The sequence below is a fragment of the Phalacrocorax carbo genome, chromosome 2 (genome assembly GCF_963921805.1).
Source record: "Phalacrocorax carbo chromosome 2, bPhaCar2.1, whole genome shotgun sequence".
Lineage (NCBI taxonomy): Eukaryota > Metazoa > Chordata > Aves > Suliformes > Phalacrocoracidae > Phalacrocorax > Phalacrocorax carbo.
Window position 1 is genome coordinate 149,461,116 of NC_087514.1, and position 18,916 is coordinate 149,480,031.

General features: G+C 42.3%; 1 protein-coding gene across 3 annotated transcripts in view; it reads left to right on the forward strand.

The window, feature by feature from the left end:
• GAD2 (glutamate decarboxylase 2) overlaps positions 1-18,916 on the forward strand; it is a 41,859-nt gene that overhangs the window by 5,869 nt on the left and 17,074 nt on the right. The window contains exons 5-8 of one of the 3 annotated variants that reach the window (XM_064444828.1): positions 1,623-1,713; positions 2,546-2,658; positions 6,578-6,693; positions 16,556-16,635. In XM_064444828.1, the coding sequence (XP_064300898.1) occupies positions 1,623-1,713; positions 2,546-2,658; positions 6,578-6,693; positions 16,556-16,635 (400 nt within the window). Of the gene's footprint in view, positions 1-1,622; positions 1,714-2,545; positions 2,659-6,577; positions 6,694-16,555; positions 16,636-18,916 lie in introns of those variants that run through there. The other 2 variants (XM_064444829.1, XM_064444831.1) reach the window with 2 other exon arrangements.

Here is an 18,916-nt window from a genome sequence, read left to right on the forward strand (position 1 = left end):
ACCAAAGGCTTTCAGCTCCTAATTTTCTGTTGGTTTCCAGCAGAATTTGGAAACCCACTCGGAGCCTGACTGTGGGATTGAACCCAAGCTATAAATACCTAAATCTCTCTCAAAAGCCCATCATCAGGGGAGATGCAGTCCTCTGCAGGCAGAGGCCCTGGCGTGGGATTGCTGTGGCTTTGGCATTGGTGGCAGGGTGCATGTGTGCCCCAGGTCCACCTCCCCCACTCGAGAGTGCGTGGGGTGGGGGCCGGATCCTGTTCATCCTGCTGGATCTCGGCAGTGTCCCTCGGTGCCTGAGGGGCTTCGGCTGCCTGTCACGGGCAGCGATGACCAGGGGAAGGTGGCAGTTTCTATATCTGTTGGGGAGGGCTTGGTGCAAAACACAGTCGTGGGACGGCAGCGGCATCGGGCTCGTCTCAGGTTAGGGATGCTGGGAGCTGGATTTTTGCATGCGTGCCTCCCCAGCCCCTTATCCTCTGCTCTGGTCTGCCCGCACAGCCCGATTACTCTGCCTTTGTGTGTGCAGGGTGGGAGGTGGGGAGCTATTCCCCATGCTGTTCTGCCAGCCATGTGTCCGTGCCTGATAAGGAGCCACCAGAGACCCAAGATAAGTTTTCTCATGGTGCTGGGTCTGCATTTCCTCAATCATCTTGCTCTATCTTTTGTTTTCTGTGATGGCAATAACAGTATGTCGTCTGTGGGTCAGGACAGGTGTTTTCCAAGCAGAGGCTGCTGTCCTTTGAGTTGGACGGCATTTAAGTAAGTGGGAACCATCTGTAATTTGTACCAGTAATTATGGCATTTAACAGGGGCTTGCAGGGAGCAACTAGTAAAGACTGAGTTTTAATGCTTGCTGGGTTTAATGGCTCTAGGCACATTTTTAAGAAAAATCTCTTAACAGAATTAAAAAAAAAATCAGGAGCCAATTAGATTAACTAGATAAACAGACTATCAGCTCACTGAATATTTTCTTGTGCATTATTCTGCTGGGGTAGCACTGCTGGTTTTCATGGGGTTTGTCTAAAATCACAATTGCGAGCAGCCAGGCTATTTGTAATTGCACTCTGACAGGGAAGAAATGACAAGGACCGCCACCTTCCCTGCCATCTTCGTACAATCATCAGCTTTTGAGTCATGTGCAAAGCAGTCACCAAAATGTTCCATTTTCTCATTTCGCCCTGTCTATTATAATCATTAGCCATTCATCACTGATGTTATATGTACTGGCAAGCTCTTCAGATGGTGTCTCGTGCGTGCTTTTCAAACCTAGCCAGGCAAAAACACATCCAGTGACAACATGCGGCACACTGACGGGAGCAAACAGCTATTTTTGTGAGGCAGCGATGTGCTAATTTTCAAGGCATATTGAGAGGATAATAGGGAATGCTGGAATTCATTATTCTGCGTTCAGTGTAATTACTCTGATTTTACTGAGTTTGGAATGAGAAAGATGAGAAATCCTGCCTTTTCCAAGAAATGCATTTATTGCTGTTTGCTTTGTTTCGTACCTTGAAAGCACTTCCTTCTTGATAGAAATCCAGAGGTAAATATACTGTTCAGCACTGAATTATTTCATTCAGAGTCATCAGCCTTTTAATAACATTTTCCATCTTATGCAGGGCACCCTAGATATTTTAATCAACTTTCAACTGGATTGGACATGGTTGGATTGGCAGCAGACTGGCTGACATCAGCAGCAAATACTAATATGTAAGTAGCAGATTTTTTTCCATAATATTTAATATAATTTTACAGTTTTACTCTAAAATATTAGCTGCTGTAGCTGAATGAAAGAAAGAATACTTTCACGTTAAGGCTGCTGGAAAAACGATCCTCTGCTTTTTAAATGGTTGCTACAGATATTTACGTGAAGACTTTCAACATTGTCCTGTAGGCTGTCTTCTATAAAATTTCATCATACTAGTATGATGCCGGGTTTGCTACCCCCCCTAAAAATACACAGAAAAAATATTTCAGCATTTTGCATGCAAAAATATGTAAAATGAAAGGTGTGCTAAGTGAATAGTTGCATTCATGTAGGGGGGTTCTGTACAATCCATACTCAGAGCAGTTAGAGCCATTGCCTTCTGTAAGAAAGAGGTGCAGAATTTAACGTGTGGGGTTTTTTCACTTTGGGACTAGGAAGCATTTTTGTGCACTTGCTTAACTTCCTGCAGTGTCTTGTCATCATGAGTAGGACTGCTGACGTGTATGCTTCTAGACATGCACACAGGTTTTTGCAAGGCGAAGGTCTGGCTCTGCCCATCAGCTCTTGAATACAGAGCGAACCCTTGAGCCTGGAAAAGGTGGGCAAGATTTGTTTCGCTGAAATGAGTGAAAATGGAGTCTCAAGTACTCTCAGCATTTCTCTTTCTAGACATTTGACATCAAATCACAAGGAAGATTATCAAAAGTATTGTAAACCAGATCTCTAGCCAGTGCAAGATACAGTATACTGTGGCTATAATGTAATGTAATATTGGAAAAAGATGTGTTAGTATTGTAGATGAAAGCATTAAATATGGACATTACTACATTTCAGGTTCACCTATGAAATTGCTCCAGTGTTTGTACTTTTGGAATATGTCACACTAAGGAAAATGAGAGAGATGGTTGGCTGGCCAGGGGGCTGTGGCGATGGGATATTTTCACCTGGTACATGATATTTCAAGCTTTCTTTGTTTTTCAGACTATGCTATATGACATCCCCTGTAGTTAAAGAGTAAATGTAATTAAGTATGCATGTTTGAGAGGACACTTGATAATAACCACCAGTGGCCTCTTTGAGATAAAGCATTGCATGTTTATGAATTTTAGGGATGTGATTATGAGGGTCTGCTTGAGCAAATTGCACTGCATTATGAGCAGCTGTAATGGCACATGGGAAACATAATCAGAAGAGACATTTGCCTTGCAGTTTCGCTTTGCTTCCACTTTTTATGGGTTACATGAAAGAGACTATTGTATTAATAATAGAGCGAAGAAACACAACAAAGCTCTCCATCATCGCAGGGGAAATCCGAGCAAAGAGGAAGCTGTAGCATCCCTTTAAGTAATTTTAGTGGAGTCAGTAAGATCCTGCCAACGTTACAGTATGCAGTTGGCTTTCCATGTGTGAGCTGGCCTGTTGAGCTCAGTGCGGGCACCTGGGTGGCTAGTTAAGCTGAGTGCTTAAAGGCTCGGCAACGTGGTTCCTTCAGGGCAAGTCAATAAGGCAAAATATTAGTGTGATTAACTGTAGAGAAGTAATTGATTGACAAACACTACATTGTTAAGAAATTTTTTTTAATCATTCCACTTAGTATTTTGATTTATACTCTTTGTCACCTCCTATCTTACTCTGGAATTTCATTGCTAAAAAATTTGGCCTATCTGTCTCACCAAATTGCAAAAAACTGAATGAATTTACATTGGGTGTAGCATCTTGGCTTGTCAAAAGGTAAGAGACTGCTCGTTGGTGGGGAAGGAGTCCTTCTGGAAAGAAAGTTCATTGATGTAATGGAGAGGGAAAAAGTGTTTGGACTATCGAGCAAAGGAAAAGCGTCAATGATAACAGCCTAGGATGTTCAGCTCTAAGCGGGCATGAATGGTAAAGTTCATGCTGTGGAGAAGATCAGGCAAGGCTGGCGTTCAGCTTCTCACATGAATGCACACATGGGAAATGGTTCAGGAGTTTTGTCCTTGGCCTTTCCACAGGAGTGCAGAAAAGGATGAGAAGAGTTTACATTACTTCTTTTTGAGTCCTTATTTAAAAAGCACCGAGAGCAAAAGCTGTGACAGCTTTTACTGTAGTGCTTAGAGGCCCTGACCAAAACCGTGGCCACTGTCACACAGAGCAGCATCTAAACGTGTATCACGAGCCCAGGACCTAAGCCAAAGCTTTTGGAAACTGGACAGTGGTTGGTTATTGTCCGTTCCCTCACCTGACTCAGTACAGCTGGTCTTAAGCTCCTCACCTTGCAGGCTTGAGCTGCAATAGCCCCACGGGGCTGGTCGGAGACCTAAGAGGGAGGAGAAGAGCAATAGCCGTGCTGCTCAGCAGACGTGGTAGGCAGAGGCTGGGCATGCATGGCAGGTGGAGTGAAAGGCTCAGTGCATGCACCAGATCTGCCCAAGTCTGTCAAACTGCTTGAGGTAGTGTGAATCAGGAAAGGTGAATGCCTCAGGAGGAACAGCGAGAGGTCCCTGCCTGCCTGACCTGGGGGGCCAGGGTGTTGCTAGTGTGTCAGGTGCTGGAGCTCACTTCACCTAGCTGAAACCTGCATGGGGCTCGCTGGCAGGCGTGTGCCTGTGCTGGCCGTTTGCAGCGCTGCCCCCTCTCATCCTTTCTTTCCCTGCAATTTCTGGTTTGTGCAAAGTGCGTCTTTCTAATTCACTCTCCTAAGGCAGCAATACCCAGTGTGCAGGTTCTGCTTTTTTAGGCAATAAGCAAAATCTCCTCTATGCTGTCTTCTCATTTCAAACCATCACAGCTTCAGCTGAAGAGCTTCAGCTGTTGCAAAGAGAAGGTTCTCGCTCTCTGCGTTCTCTGGAATGAAACGTACAGTATCAATACATGCAAAGCATAAAGGCCTGATTAGGTTTTCCAAATTCTGTAGGTGTGTTTTGTTGCCTGCAATTAACTGTGGGTGTAAACACAGCTGCAAAATTAAAGGCAGAATGCAGGCTTATTAATAAGCTTCAGGTTAAATGGCTAGATAATAAATACTAATAGGAAATCACGTATTGAAGAAACTTAACATTTCAGTCTTGATTCTTTTGACACTGAGCCAAAGACTTTGGACAAGATAGGCCAAACTTCAACTTGGACACCTTAGTTCAGTCACCTAAACCATCAACAGCAGCCGTTACATGACATCTGCATTTTTTAGGGACAGGTACCTGAGCGTTTCCTCTTAATCTCTCCATTTCTTTTTTTGTCATTTGTGAAAAGAGGTGTAGAAACATGTTCATACCTCTCAAGATAGTTGAAAGGGGAAGAAAAAGCCCAATGTGTAATGACCCACGTGCCAGTGATGCCATCGCTCTGTGGCATTTTCCCTTGGATTCACAGGAGGACCGGTGAGGTCAGGGAAAGCTCAGCGCAGAGGCAGCCTCACTGCAAGAGCAGAGCTAGGACACTCAGAAGTGAAGGGCACAGTTTCTGTGGGCTGTGGAACAGTATATGTATCTCCAGTGGGATAAACACGAATCTTACAAAATCAAAACGATGTTAAATTTGCCAGCACATATACCCTGCTGGTGTAACATGTAGCTTTCAGCAGAGCTACCTTGATCTGCTTAAAGGGTGGTTTTTATCTCACTCTAGCTGTCCAAGTGTTGGGTGTCTCCCCTGGGCTAGTTAGAACAGCTCCCGTATGTTCAGGGGACAGGGGTGGATACATTTGCAGGGCAAGTCATTCCACCTACCAGAAGCATCCTACCTTAGGGTGAACTGAACTGTCTTCTGGAATTGCCTGTCTTGTGCTCTTCACTCCATTTTTAGATGGATGAAAGTTGGGTTAGTTGAACTTTACCTCAGCTGCACTCTGACCTGTTCATCTAAAAGGCTAAAACCATGATCAATATACACCTTTGCTTTTTATAAATTTATGTGCATAAACATCAATATATAGTATAAATCTGTGTATATATATAGTATATATACAGGATAAAACTGATGGATTTTATGTATATATGTCTGTCTGTCTCTCTGTGTGTTTGTATTTATGTGCATACATATGTGAAACTACTCAAACTCTGCCTCAGGTTCTGCATTATATTCCCATAGTGCTCATGCAGCATTAATATCTAACCAAATATTGTTCCACTGTAGACACAGAGGTCAGCTTGTAAAAATCTCAAAAAGGAAAACCAAAGTGCTCATTTTTAATTTCGGTATTGATAATTGAAATATGTCTGTAGAGCTGTCATCTGATACCCATCTTGAGGTGGGTAAAATACCCATCTTGAAATGGGTATTTTAAGTCAATGTATGCCGGTGATTTTAAGGCAAGTGTTAGGGACATGTAACCTTTTCTCCTTCCTCCCATCAGAGGACAAATGAAAATATTTCTTAGAACGAACCTTCTTCCTTTCTTTTCCCTCCCCCCACTCCAGTTATCCAGAAGCCAGTGTCTGCTGGGACTCACTGTGTGGGTTTCCTCAGAGCAGGGGCATGAAACACCACCCTAATTTGGGAGGGGAGAGCACTGTTCAGGTTATACTTGGAAGCCACTTGGGAAGTTGCCTTGTGGTGGCATCCTCTTGGGAGGTGGAACAGAGTGGGGTTTATGTGTTGATGGCATACGGAAAGATAAAGACTGGGGACTAAAGGATAAATGGTAACAAAAATGAGGATGAAAGGAAACCCCCATCATTTTTTGCAGCAGTACTTTTTGCATAAATTGTTTTTTGGGTGTATTAGATCCTGTTATTGCACAACTCAGCTGTGAGGAGCATCAGGAAGAAGAATCTGCCATTAGGCAGAAACATTAACATTAAAGTTAGAAAAACTATAGCAAGACTTGTCGTTTGTTCTGCAATAATATTACAATGCATAGAAAAAGTAACAGTGTATTACTGTGGACTCCAGGTGGTGCCATATCTAACATGTATGCTATGTTGATTGCACGTTTCAAGATGTTCCCAGAAGTTAAAGAAAAAGGAATGGCAGCTATTCCCAGACTGGTTGCCTTCACATCAGAACATGTATGTGTTTCTGTTTTTTCCTCTCTGTTACATCTGCTTGTATGAATTTATGATAAAGAAAGCTGAACAGGAATTTGTTGCCCACTGTCTTCATTTCTGTTATTCCTTCACTGGGAATAAAAACATGGGAAGGGACTGGCTTTTTGATACATAGAGGGTTGAGCTGCGGCTGAAACCCAGGGAGAGCAGGATCTGCAAGCCACTGCCATTTTCCTGCTCTCACTTGTGGCTGTAGAAATGTTGGTGTGAATTGTAAGGACCACATCAAATGATGAGAGCTCATCATCGGGCTTCAGCACTTTCTGCTAGGAATGTCTTTTGTTTGGGTCACTCTCACTCTGGGGCAACAGAAAACCACTGTGAGTCAAAATGTTTCTAGCTGAAACCACTCCTTTTATTTAATGAGAGGGTGATAACATACATGAAGACAGTAGTATGGAAATGCTCTGTGTGTGTGTGTGTACAGCAGAGCAGCTGCGGTTTACGGTGGGGAACTGGGCTTTGCTGTGGGTTTCTGTCTGTGAGAAGAAGCTTCAGCACGCTGGGTTTTGTCACAGGCACCGACGGGATCTGGCAGTGCAAGAGGGGAGGGGAGGCGGGCACAGGAGAAATCAGAGTGGTCCTCATGGGGGAATGCAGAGTTTTTTGTGCTTTAAATAACCATACAGAAGCCATATTTCTTTCTGTATTCTGGGTTTTTTGGGGGGTTTATGGCCATTTAAATCTCCTTGCAGCTTACAGTGGAGAATGCTTATGCAGGAGGAAGGGGAAAAGGAAGGGTTATACCCAGGAGGGCCTGTGAGCTCCCTTCAGGCTTCATGGTCCCTTCTGAATTTCTCCCCAGCTGTGTGGGCCTGGCCAGAAAGGACTCTTTTCATGGCTGGGGCTCAGCAAGATGCCATCCATGTTAGGTGACGACATCCTCCTGGCTACCATTTTTGATTTACCAGAGAATGAGTTTCCATTCTGTGCCAGTGTGAGGAGCAAAGTGTCCTAAAGACTGATCAGAAATGTCTGGGAGGAAATCCCTCTGAGGATGCTTTTCATGGCAGTAGGATGAGATGCAACACATAACCGTGGGCTCCACATTGCAGAATAATTGTCCCCGAAGCAGTCAGAGAGAAGGATACTCTACAAATGAGTAGCAACTGTCCAAAGTTGTCTGTGCAGCTAGAGATGCATTATTCATATGGAAGTTACAGACCTAATAAGTCTTGCAAATAAGGTTCAGCATGATTATTTAAAATAACAAATCCTATTAATCATTAGGGGATTTCATTGTATTCATAGCAATGGAATGTTAAACAATGAACCAAATTGTGCTATCAGTCTCAAAATAATGAAATGAGCTTTAATAATTGTGTTTTCATGCCAGAGAAGAAGCAGTTCCCTTAGTAAAGCAAACATTCCAAAATCAAATATACTAGCGAATCCATAGAATGGCATCTGAAATCTGTTACATTTTAAAAGTATCTTGAAATTGCAGTTTTGTTGCTTCTTCAATCAAGGGTTTTTATTAAGTATGTAATGGCACATCTTCTGGGGAAGCTGAGAAACCATGCTAAGTGAAGACAGGATCCTTTAACCCTTAATTGCCCAAAGGATATGGGATAAGTGTTTAACCCTCAAAATAGCAGAGACAGGAATTGTAGATGCCCAGAAGTACAGTCCCCTTTTTAGATAGGAAATGTCCTGCAGAACCTGAATAGACACTAAGATATGAGAATGTCATTTGTCTCATTTATCACATGAAGGTGATCTACTTTCTTTTACACTCTCCAGCCTGATTGTGGTTTCTCTTTGCCATGGTTGGATGCTCCTGTAAGACAAGGGCCGTGGAACAAACAGTCTGTAAATGGGATAGTATCATTTCCTCATGCTCTGCATGTGTGGCATGATAGGAAACAAAGCTTAGTTACTTTATGTGTTTAGAAACATTGAGAATTTTGTTGCAAATTTTTCAGACAGAAGATACCAGTGTCAGCAGTTCTCAGACAAGAATTTCAGCATCACAGACTGGGGTCCATTTTAATTTCTACCAATCTAGAGCTTCCATTACTACAAATGAATTAAGTTATGCCACAATTACCACCCATATTACTGTCATCAGAATCTGGCCTCAATCTGATGCCGTGTAAGGTTCAGCTGCCAGTGGGCAAGAAGGGAAGGAAGGAAGGAGTAATTCACAGCTCCTCAGTAATTCCCTTCCTAAATTAGGAGTGCGTCATGTTCCTAAATTAGGAGCCTCACTCTCTGTGTAATCAGTGAAGAGAGGCACCTCTAGAGGGAAACTCGGAGCATGAAATTAGGAACCTAAATATTTCTTAATTTAGATGTTCTAAATCACCTTTGGGAGGGGTTCACCTACTTCTGTGCATTGGCCATAAACAGAGATCAGCCTCCTGACATACACAGCCTATGTTAGGTGCCTGAAATAGGTTATGTGACTGTTCCAGCCATGCATGTTCCCAGTAAGCAGATCTTCCCTGAGCTGTTCAGTAAGACCGTGACTTTTCTCTCAGTCTTCTGCTGCTTATTTCTGTTTCACCTGTGACGGTGAAATACACTGTAGTGTTTAGGCTGATCTTGGCCCAGGTATAATTTCACTGAGATTTGCTTGCTCAGGACTTAATTCAATCCTTTGCATTCACCAGTGCATCATCAGTGGTTCTTTCATCTGCACTGGTGCAGGAGCAGAGTCATGTCCTTCAGGGCAGCTGTTCTGGACTGCACGTGATGCAAGAGACCTTGACACAGAGGGGTAAAAGTGATGGATGCCAGTTGTAAAAACCTATTTTAGTCTATCATTTCAAACACAATGAAAAATCTAAGATGAAGGCCTCCTCCTGTGTCCCAGCGCATCGGCTTTAGGCTGCTGTGAGTGTTAAGCTGAGCACATCCCTTTTTCAGTGTGGAGAAAGTGGCTAAAAGGGAGAGCTGCCTTCTCAGAATATTTTCATTGATCCATTTGTTTATAAGGCAAGTCCTATTGAATTTTAACCCATTCCCTGTTGTGATTTTGACCTGGCCAACTATAGCACTCTCTTAGACAGCATCCAGCAGTAGTTGGGAATAGCATGGAGCAGGGATCAGCCCTAGCAGGCGAAAAGGACAAAGTCATTGTACTCTGAGGAGGAAGGGGGTGCAGAGGGGAAAAGTTTAGCTGTAGAGGACTAATTGGGGTTCAAGTCACGAAACAGTCCTTGGCCTTTTTATTTGATAGTATGAGAATAGATTAAGAGATTTGCAGCATTTACATGGACTTGGTGTTTAATTGGGGGCTATACAGACTCAATCTGAACTTTAGGAAATGAAAAAAAGCTGGGCATAATCAGAAAGTCATAGACATTTCTTCACCTCTACTGTTCTCCAACCCAGCAAGACTGTGCTCATGTAGTCCACATCAGCTGTCCTAAATTCCAACACCCCCCCCAGCAGATGCCACAAGGAGGAATGCCTTGTCAGGTGCTCACCAGGGAAATAGCAATAAAACTCCTGCCTTAGTTTTGGAAGAGAAAACGCAGAGTAAGAACTGGCAGTTCACCCAGTTAGAGAGCCAGGGGAGCACAGAGATGGTGTCTCTGCCTCTGGCATCCCCCCATCTTTACTGTTCTTGGAGTGAAAGAGCTCCTGCCCAAGGCTTCCCTGGGAGTTTGGCTCCAGCAGCCACTCACTGTGAAGGGAGGGTCTGTTGGCAGCTCAGGTATAAGGTGTCAGCATTGTAGACAGCCAGACATACTCAGAGGGACCTCGTTCTCTGGAGGAGCACTGGGAACATCTGTGAGAGGTGGCTTGTCTGCAGTGGTAGGGGAGCACCCTCACAGCCACAGCATGCACAGCATCCACACATCAATTAGATCGGAGGAGGCAGCTTGCAATAAATCACAGCTTCGGCTTCTTGCACACTGATTTCCCCTTGTGGATGAGGCCCATTACTTGCAGGGAGTACAGCAAACTTATACCAGTAGCTGGGAAGAAGACTAGCTTTGGTAAAGTTTTTGTCTGAACAGTTTCTGAAATCTAAAATGGAGGTTCTTGGCTCTGAGACAGAAGGATATTAAAAAGTGGCTTCTGTCTAAAAGCAGGCAGCTCGACAGACCTCCGTTTAACACAGCCTATGGAAGATTTTGGGTTGGTTTCTGTGCCGAATGAAAAGCTAATCTCTAGTCCCACCACTTCATGGCATGTAGCATTGCCCTCTAACCAGGCTACTTAGGAGGCAGTGTCAAGGACTGGCACCTGCAAGAAGCTGTCCAAGGGGTGACCTCTGTGTTGGGACTTCCCTGGAATGATTTGAGGAGCCTGGAGATCATGTTTTCCATTTGGTGACATAAATTTTGAAGCTGTAAATTATACCTCTAAGCATACAGAATAAGTAGAGAGTGTTCTCATTTCCACCTAAGGAAACTAAAAATAAAACTCATGGATTCACACAGGGAAATGGGAAAAAAGTTGGTCTTACTTGAGGAGCAACTTAATTCAAGTAACTCCATTTAAATCAATGCAAAACCATTTTCCAGAAAAGCAATGACAGCGCAGACTGTCCCAAAGAGACATTCATCATCTGGGTCTAATCCTTCATCTGGTTGGTATCTTGTGACTTTTGCACTGCCACAGGATCCTCCTGAACTCAGTGCACGGTTTCTTATCCACAGATAATGCTGTAAAACTGTCTGCACTGGAAAAAAACCCAAGGTGTAAGTGTTGCTGGATTAGAAAAGCAGTATGAAACTTCATATTTCAAAAATGTAAAAGATGGAAATATTAGTATGTTGTGCAGAAACATGATGTTATCAATTTTTCCCCTGACATTAACAAATAGCTTTAAAAATTGAATAGCAGTAACTAAAGGAAACAATAGCAAACATATATCATTACAGTGTCTCTAAAAATGTGATGGGACACAGTATACTTTTTTCTGTAGATAATGGAGGGAAAAGCTATAGCTTACAATGAGACATTAAAGATAGCATTCATGTCACTTAACTTTAATCACCAGAAGTGTAAAAATTTAATCTGAGTTTGTCTATGCACTTCTTATAGCCAATAAAAAGAGAGCGGGATCTGCAGGCGACAACTCATCCTAGTCTAAAATGGGTGCCAAAGCCTCAGGGATGAGGTACCTTCTGGAGGTACCTTTTCTTCCCCACTATTCAGGGAGCCTAGACTAGACACACATTTTCAGATGATTAAAATGAAGAGAGAAGTAGCTCAGCCTGTGCAGCTGGGGATCCCACGTTGTTTAAAGACCTGGGGAGATGGAAAGGAAAGCATGTGCGCCTCCTTTGCTGGCGTGTGGCTAATGGGGTGAGGCCGGGGGTCCAGGTGTGCAGAGCACTGTGGTGCCAGTGACCATACCTGCAGACCTTGGAGACGTTTCTGCTGCGGGATGGCTCAGCTTGCTCAGCATTTGGGAGCTCACTCCTGATGAGCTCCCTCCACAAAGCTTGTGCCACTCTGGATTTATGTGAGCAGGCAGAAACTGCAATCTGAAAAACCAGCCGTGACCTCTGGGGCTCACAGCATTAGGATGGTTCTTCCTGACAGCTTCAGTCATGCCAGATTATAAGCAATTAATTTAGCAAGCTATAAAAATAGAAGCATCTGTATTAAAGCACTGTTCATTTAAGATAACATTGCCATACTTTTCAGCATCATCCTATTTTTAATTATTCTAATTCTTCCTTTTTCCAAAAGGCCTATTCATTATTGCACCTGTAATAAATTGACAATGTGTTTTTTACTTTACAAACCTAACTGTGAAAAACTGGCTATCAGGCAAACAAACGTATTGTGAAATTTTAGACAAAGGGAAGATTCCCCTGGCTCAGGATCACCATTTTTTCCCCTGACTAATAATATCCTTTTCACTAATATTGTCTAATACTCTATGCCTTCTCCTTCACCATTTAATTTTAACCACATTTCTTTTCAGAGACAAATTGAGGTTCCTCTCTATTGGGGATATATTTGTCATCTTCCATGTACCCTTCTTCAGTACAGCACCGCACGAAGGGAGGGAGGGCGAAAGCCACAGTGACAGCCCACTCCCATCTGCATGGCCTCCTGTCTCTGGCAAGCACAGGACAGTGGTGAAACTCTGGTCCTGCCAGCTCCTCCTAGCCTGGTTTTTCCTTCAGGGCTGGCATCAGGCAGTCTGCTCCTATCCTCCCTTTTCAACCCTGGTTCTCCCACCGTCAGACTTCGGATCTGCGTAACTCCTGCAGGGCTGTGCTGTGGAGGAGGGTGTTCAGGCTCACTTCCTTCTCTGGCCGAACAGTCTGTAGCCCCTGTATTCCCAAAGGGGTCACAGCTAATGACCTTCCTCCCCATTAGCCAGGCTGAATCGGTCAGTAGTTCTGTTTAGCCAGGCTTATTTCTGCAAGCCTTTCTTTCTCTTTGACTTTTATATTTCTCTGTGTTTACCTTTATATTACACAGGCAATCAAATTTTCAACACTATCCCAGGAATATTAAAACAAAGTTTAATATTCATCATCATTAAGAAAGTTTTCTTTGCTCTTAAAACTATATTTTTTCCATTTTCACTTTCATCCTGGCTGTTTTAGAGCCTCTCAGCAGTTGGAGTAGTTCCTCTGATGTTACCCTAAGACACAAAAACATAACAATAATCATATATCTGTGACTGTGTACATAGATTGAGCAATTTCATATTCAAAGTTTGTTTAGAAATTGTAATTGCATTTGCCCTTCTGTGCACAGAATTCTGTATTTCTTCCCAATTTATCCCTAAACCTGTTCTGGTTCTTGACCGCTGAATTCCCTTCACTCTGTAAAAAGCCTTCAGGCAACTGAGCTATCAGTGCTACATTCATTTTTCCCCAGTGCTGTTTTAGCAGTGCCAGGAGACTTCTCAATGAGGCAGCTGAGCTTGGCTGTATTCCAGCGGATGCCTCTGAGCACATGGGCTTAATTTTCTTCCTCGTAGTAAACCATTCAAATCTGTATTTCCTTTTTTAAGGCATTTTGACTAGTTCTATTTCCTATTAGAAAAACAAATTACAGTGGTAAATCTATTTTAACTAGTATGGAATAAGGAGCAAAATTCACCAGTGTGATGTCATTGACTCAAAACCCAGTGAAATATAGTTGTGACTCTTCACCCATCTTTTTTTTAAGGTTGGACTAGATGATCCCTGAGGTCCCTTCCAACCTGTGATTCTGTGATCTTTACCTGTATTTATATATTGCACCACCCAGTATGTGCACATCAGTATGTAATATATGAATAAAAAATAGATTTTTTTAAACTATATAAGTTCAATTCCAGCTTCACATAGGATGTCAATGAACTGACATTGTGCTGGCAATTTTCTAGCTCTGTTTCAATTTTTGTAAGGTTCAAAGATATCCTCCTAAACTGGGGAATTTTTTATAAGCCTCCTGACGCTGGTAGCCTCCTCATTGTCTCTCCTCCTCCCTGCTCTCATAAAGCTGCACTGCTCTGCCATGGGTTTCAGGGAGACTTACAAGGCTAGCAAGAGACCTCAGTATTTTCCACGTATATGGGTTTGTGGATTGGTCCCAGTCCAAGCTGTAATCTGCAGTGCATTTGTACTTGGGAAAAGTCAACCCATTTTAGTGAAGCTGATTAAGCTTGTGGAAATGTGTTTGTTCAAAAATCTGGTTTCATGAAATAAAGAACATGCCATGAAAAATATCAGTATAATGCTGAGCAGGCCCTTGATGTTCAGTGTGTAAATACTTCCTAGTGCTCTGTGACTCCAGCTAGAAATACAGCAGGGCAGACCCCATATCTAATTTGAAAGTATCACTAACCTGCAGGTTTAATAGGCTAGACAATAACAGCGTGTTAAATATCTACTGGTTTCCAGAGCACTGGTGCCTGCAGGTGCTGTACACTTCCCACTCTCACAGACAGTGGATATCACAGGGCTTGGTCTATAAGGAAGGGGTAGAAATCTCTTCACCTGATGTCATTTGGCACCTGCTCCAAAACAGCAACCCTCAAGCTAGATGAATCCTTCCCTGGAGGTGCCTGTCTCCCACCTAGACTGCAGAGGGAGCCTACATGATGACTTAAGCCTGATTAGGCTAGCTGCAGTGAACCCAATCTAGTTCAGCAAAACACTGAAGCACAAGCACAAATCCCTTGTTGCTTCTCTAAGCGCATGGGTATGCATTTCATTTGATCATCAGCTTGTGCGGAAGTCAGTCCGACGGGCATATGTTTACATTTCAGAATGTGCTTAATTCAGGGTCTAAGATGGTTTGTTGTACTAGGGACTTAAAAACTGACTTTAGGTCTAGACAAGGTAGTCAACAGCGGTTCAGTACACATTGTTGGTATACTGCAGCCATGCCCCATAGGAGAAAGCTATATCAACCCACTTCATTAAAAAAAAAACATAAGGTAGTATGAAAAATATCTTTCACTTGAAGAAATACTTTGAAATTGTCCAGGTATTATCAGTGAATCATGGCTCAAGAACAATCTGAACTCTTCAAAATGTCTGAACATTGAAAAATTCTATGGGCATCATGAAAACTTGAGGCATTTCATCCGAAATGGTGAGATTCGGAGTGGAAGCTCTTATGCAACCTTAACCACAGTAGACAGGATATTTAATGGTAATTACCCTCCAAGTGATTTTTAAAACACAGCATTTTTAGGTACATGTTGCAGTTCTACTCTTCTTCCTCTCTCATAAAGTTGATTTGGAATTGATTTTCAATTCTCAAAGTGTTCATTATGAAGGGAGCCCTTAATCACACAGTGAAATCCCACTGACTTCAGGGCCTTTAAGTGAAGCAGATGTGTGTAACTGTCATGCCCATCTCTTCCCCTGTAGCTCTCTGCTGCTCTCATTGCAGTTGAAGCCAAATGCTAACCTGACAAAGCAGTAGTGATACTTGCCTGCTTTGTGGTCTGTTTCTCTGCTCCCACAGACTATGTCTTCCTTTCTCTTCAACATCTCAGACACCTAAAAAACTCTGTTAGATTTTTATCCCCTTGATCTTTTTTACAGTGTTACGTCCTGAGCTAATGGTATTGTAGTATATGCAAAGAATTTCCATTTTTTTAAAGCTTAATAATCTGTAGTTAAAATTAATTTGGACAATATTGTTACAGCTGTGTTTGGGTTAATAAAAACAAGATTCTTGGTGGTATAATTTGATAGAAAACTACTTCATTATCATAATCACTAGGATTTAAATTAGTATTATAAACCAACACTGGCTCAGGGGCTAAGTCGTAAGAGCTAGAGAAAATTAGGCTGACTGGCACTTCAGTATATAACTTCCACTTTTTATTCTGTACATACAGATTAACTAATAGTCTTATTAATAGCCCAGTTTTGATTTTAAACTGCAGTAGCTCTATTTATTAATGAGATTTATTACTAGCCTTCACTGGCATGAGATCACAGTTAGGCTTCCTATCTTAATTTCTCTCAGTATATTATTTGGCCAGAAGTTATACAGCAGAAGCACATCACGCTGGACGCTACAAACTAAATGAATTCTCTAGGGGAGGATTTTTTGTTTCAGTGAATCAAGTTCATAGCTGAATCTGTACAAGCAATAGAAGCTGCAGGTATGCATCAAGGACAGAATTCGGGTCCATCATCAGCCACAGTTGTGTTTTTAATATTCCAGGAGTAAATGCAGATTAGAATGATTGCTGTTTCTCTAATTGACTGTAGTGACCTGATATGAAGCCTCAGATTACAGTGATTGGTTTCCAAAAAGTCTAGGAAATTAGTTACTGCCTGTGTGAGACTGTTTGCTGAAGGGCTTGCAAGAATGTAGTGTTTTATATTAAATTGGATAAGAAATAATAATAAAAATAATAAATATTAATAAATGTATTTTTCAGAGTCACTTTTCTGTGAAGAAAGGAGCTGCAGCCTTGGGTATTGGTACAGACAGTGTGATTCTGATTAGATGTGATGAAAGGTAAGTAAAGATGCCAAATACAACTCTTTTTATTGGTACATAGGTGATCATCAGGTGCTCAGCTCAGAGAGAGCATATAGGATGCAGTCAACAATTGGTGTGATTTATCATGGCGCTATCATCTTTAGCAGTCTTACAGTGATTTATCCCACTTGAGGAACCGACTGCGTCAGTAGCTTCTTTATGAGTCAATTTTTGGAGCTCACCAAAAATCTTAAGTTCCCTTCCTCAGGGTTTTCTGATATTTCTTTTTCTTTCATCCTGAAGTGAAGCAAAAAGTCCAACTAGCAATCATTCTTTATATGTTCTGCTAAGAAATGAGGAAGAAGCTTGTTTTGCTCAAAATGGAGCATTCAGACATATTTTGATCCATTAAAATGAACTAAAGTGGGCCTTTTAAAGCAGTAAAATATTGAGGCGCATTTGCTAATGTAATTCTGTTACTTCATGCTCTCACCATCCCTCTCAGCTGGACTACGTTTCCCCCAGTGCCCTTGATGGGGACACCCCTGTGAAGGGATGTGGAGAGAAGGGTCTTGGCAGCGTTGTGGGTAGCATAGGCCAAGGAAGGGCGTGGACCATGGAGAGGAGTAGCACAGCAGGCACTAACCTATGGGTCCCATCAGCAACGCAAAACCAGTGGTAGATAACTTCTTAATGCACCCAACTAAAAGGTTTTGATTCTCTATGCAAACCCATTTTGAGAAGGCAAAGGAATATTAACAAAATCAACATGGTCTGATGAAGATTTTCAATTTTAGGGAGACCATGCTTTCTATGGAACAAAAATTAATAGAACAGCCGTTACTGATTCTGCTGAGAATCTTTTAAACGGAATACGCTCTTACTATGAGTCCCAAATATCATTGTTGCAAAGTATTGAATTATTTATGGCTCTAGCATAAATGGAAGGTTTTGCTGCTATCAAAATACTCTGCTCCCACATTAAAAGAAGAGCATCAACTAAGCTAATCACAGCGCCTGCATATTGACATATGGCCTTATTATCTCTTTAACAAAAGACTGAGCACACCTTGAAGAGGAATTAATGACAACATCAACACAACCAACACACATCAAAGTAAACCTCCAGTTGTTTCTATTCACTAAACACAGACATGGATCAATGAAGCAGTGTCTTCATTTTCTTCTTGTGCAAATTCAGCGTGATGGTTTTCTGTGAAGACCACAATGCTTACCCTGCCCACCCTGAAGTAAACAGCAGGATTACTGCGTGTCTCACCAAATCCCAGCAGACACCACCAGGACAAAGTGGGCTGTTTGCACAGGATGTGGGCTTGTGCAGTGGGGAGGACCCTCTGTGAAGATGTGAACCTGTGGGAGGGTGAAGAAGCACCATGAGGTCTTTTCGATGTTTCCAGCATGACCAAGCACACTTCATGGTGGCTCTTCTCCCCATCCTGATCCACACCCACCAAGTTTACCTTGGTTTGCTTTATCGTGGGACTATGTAAATGTGTGGTGAATTTCAAGACAGGAGAACATGCAGAAAATCATGTTCTTGCTCATATCCCAGACTGGACAACCATATATTTCCTTTGCCTCTTCTACTACCATGCAGACATCTTGGTAACAACAGCATATTTCCTGCAGGTTTGGGGTCAAAACACTTTAGTATGGTGTGGCAGCAGTGAAGACTGTACACTTGTGGGTAATGTGAGAAGACTTTGACACCAACACTTACTCTATCCACAGTGTCGTTTTGCTGCGAGTCTCTCCTGCCTCTCCCAAAGCCAGCCTACAGCTTGCTCCTTGGTAAAGCTTGGCATACTCAACATGACCAGGGGCTGGATAATCATTTGTCCTGGTAAAAAAATTTTGGCAATGAAGGCTTCTGTCCAGCTCTCTCTGTGTGTTTCTGTGCACAAGCTCAATAAGTTAGAAACCATTAAAGACCAACATCTAAACTATGTTTGGAGAAGGAACTCATTGTCTTCCTTTAGCATGCTTCTTTTTTTCTTTATTCCTCTCAGGATCCCAGGGACAGTTTTTGAAGATAAGACAACTGCTTTTCTCTGAACATGTCATGTAACTGGGGGGAACTCACAATGAGTTGAATACTCTTTAGACCTTGAACTGAGAGAAAAATCAAGGCTAATTTTTAGACGGATTTTGCAAAAAACTGAGCAGTGCAAACCCATTTCTACTGAAATAATTACTGTCTTACTGATTAGGAATGCAAACTTATAAAGGCTAGCCATACCTTGTTACAAGAAATCAGTGATTTTTTTTAATTTGCATCCATCCAAACATCATGAAA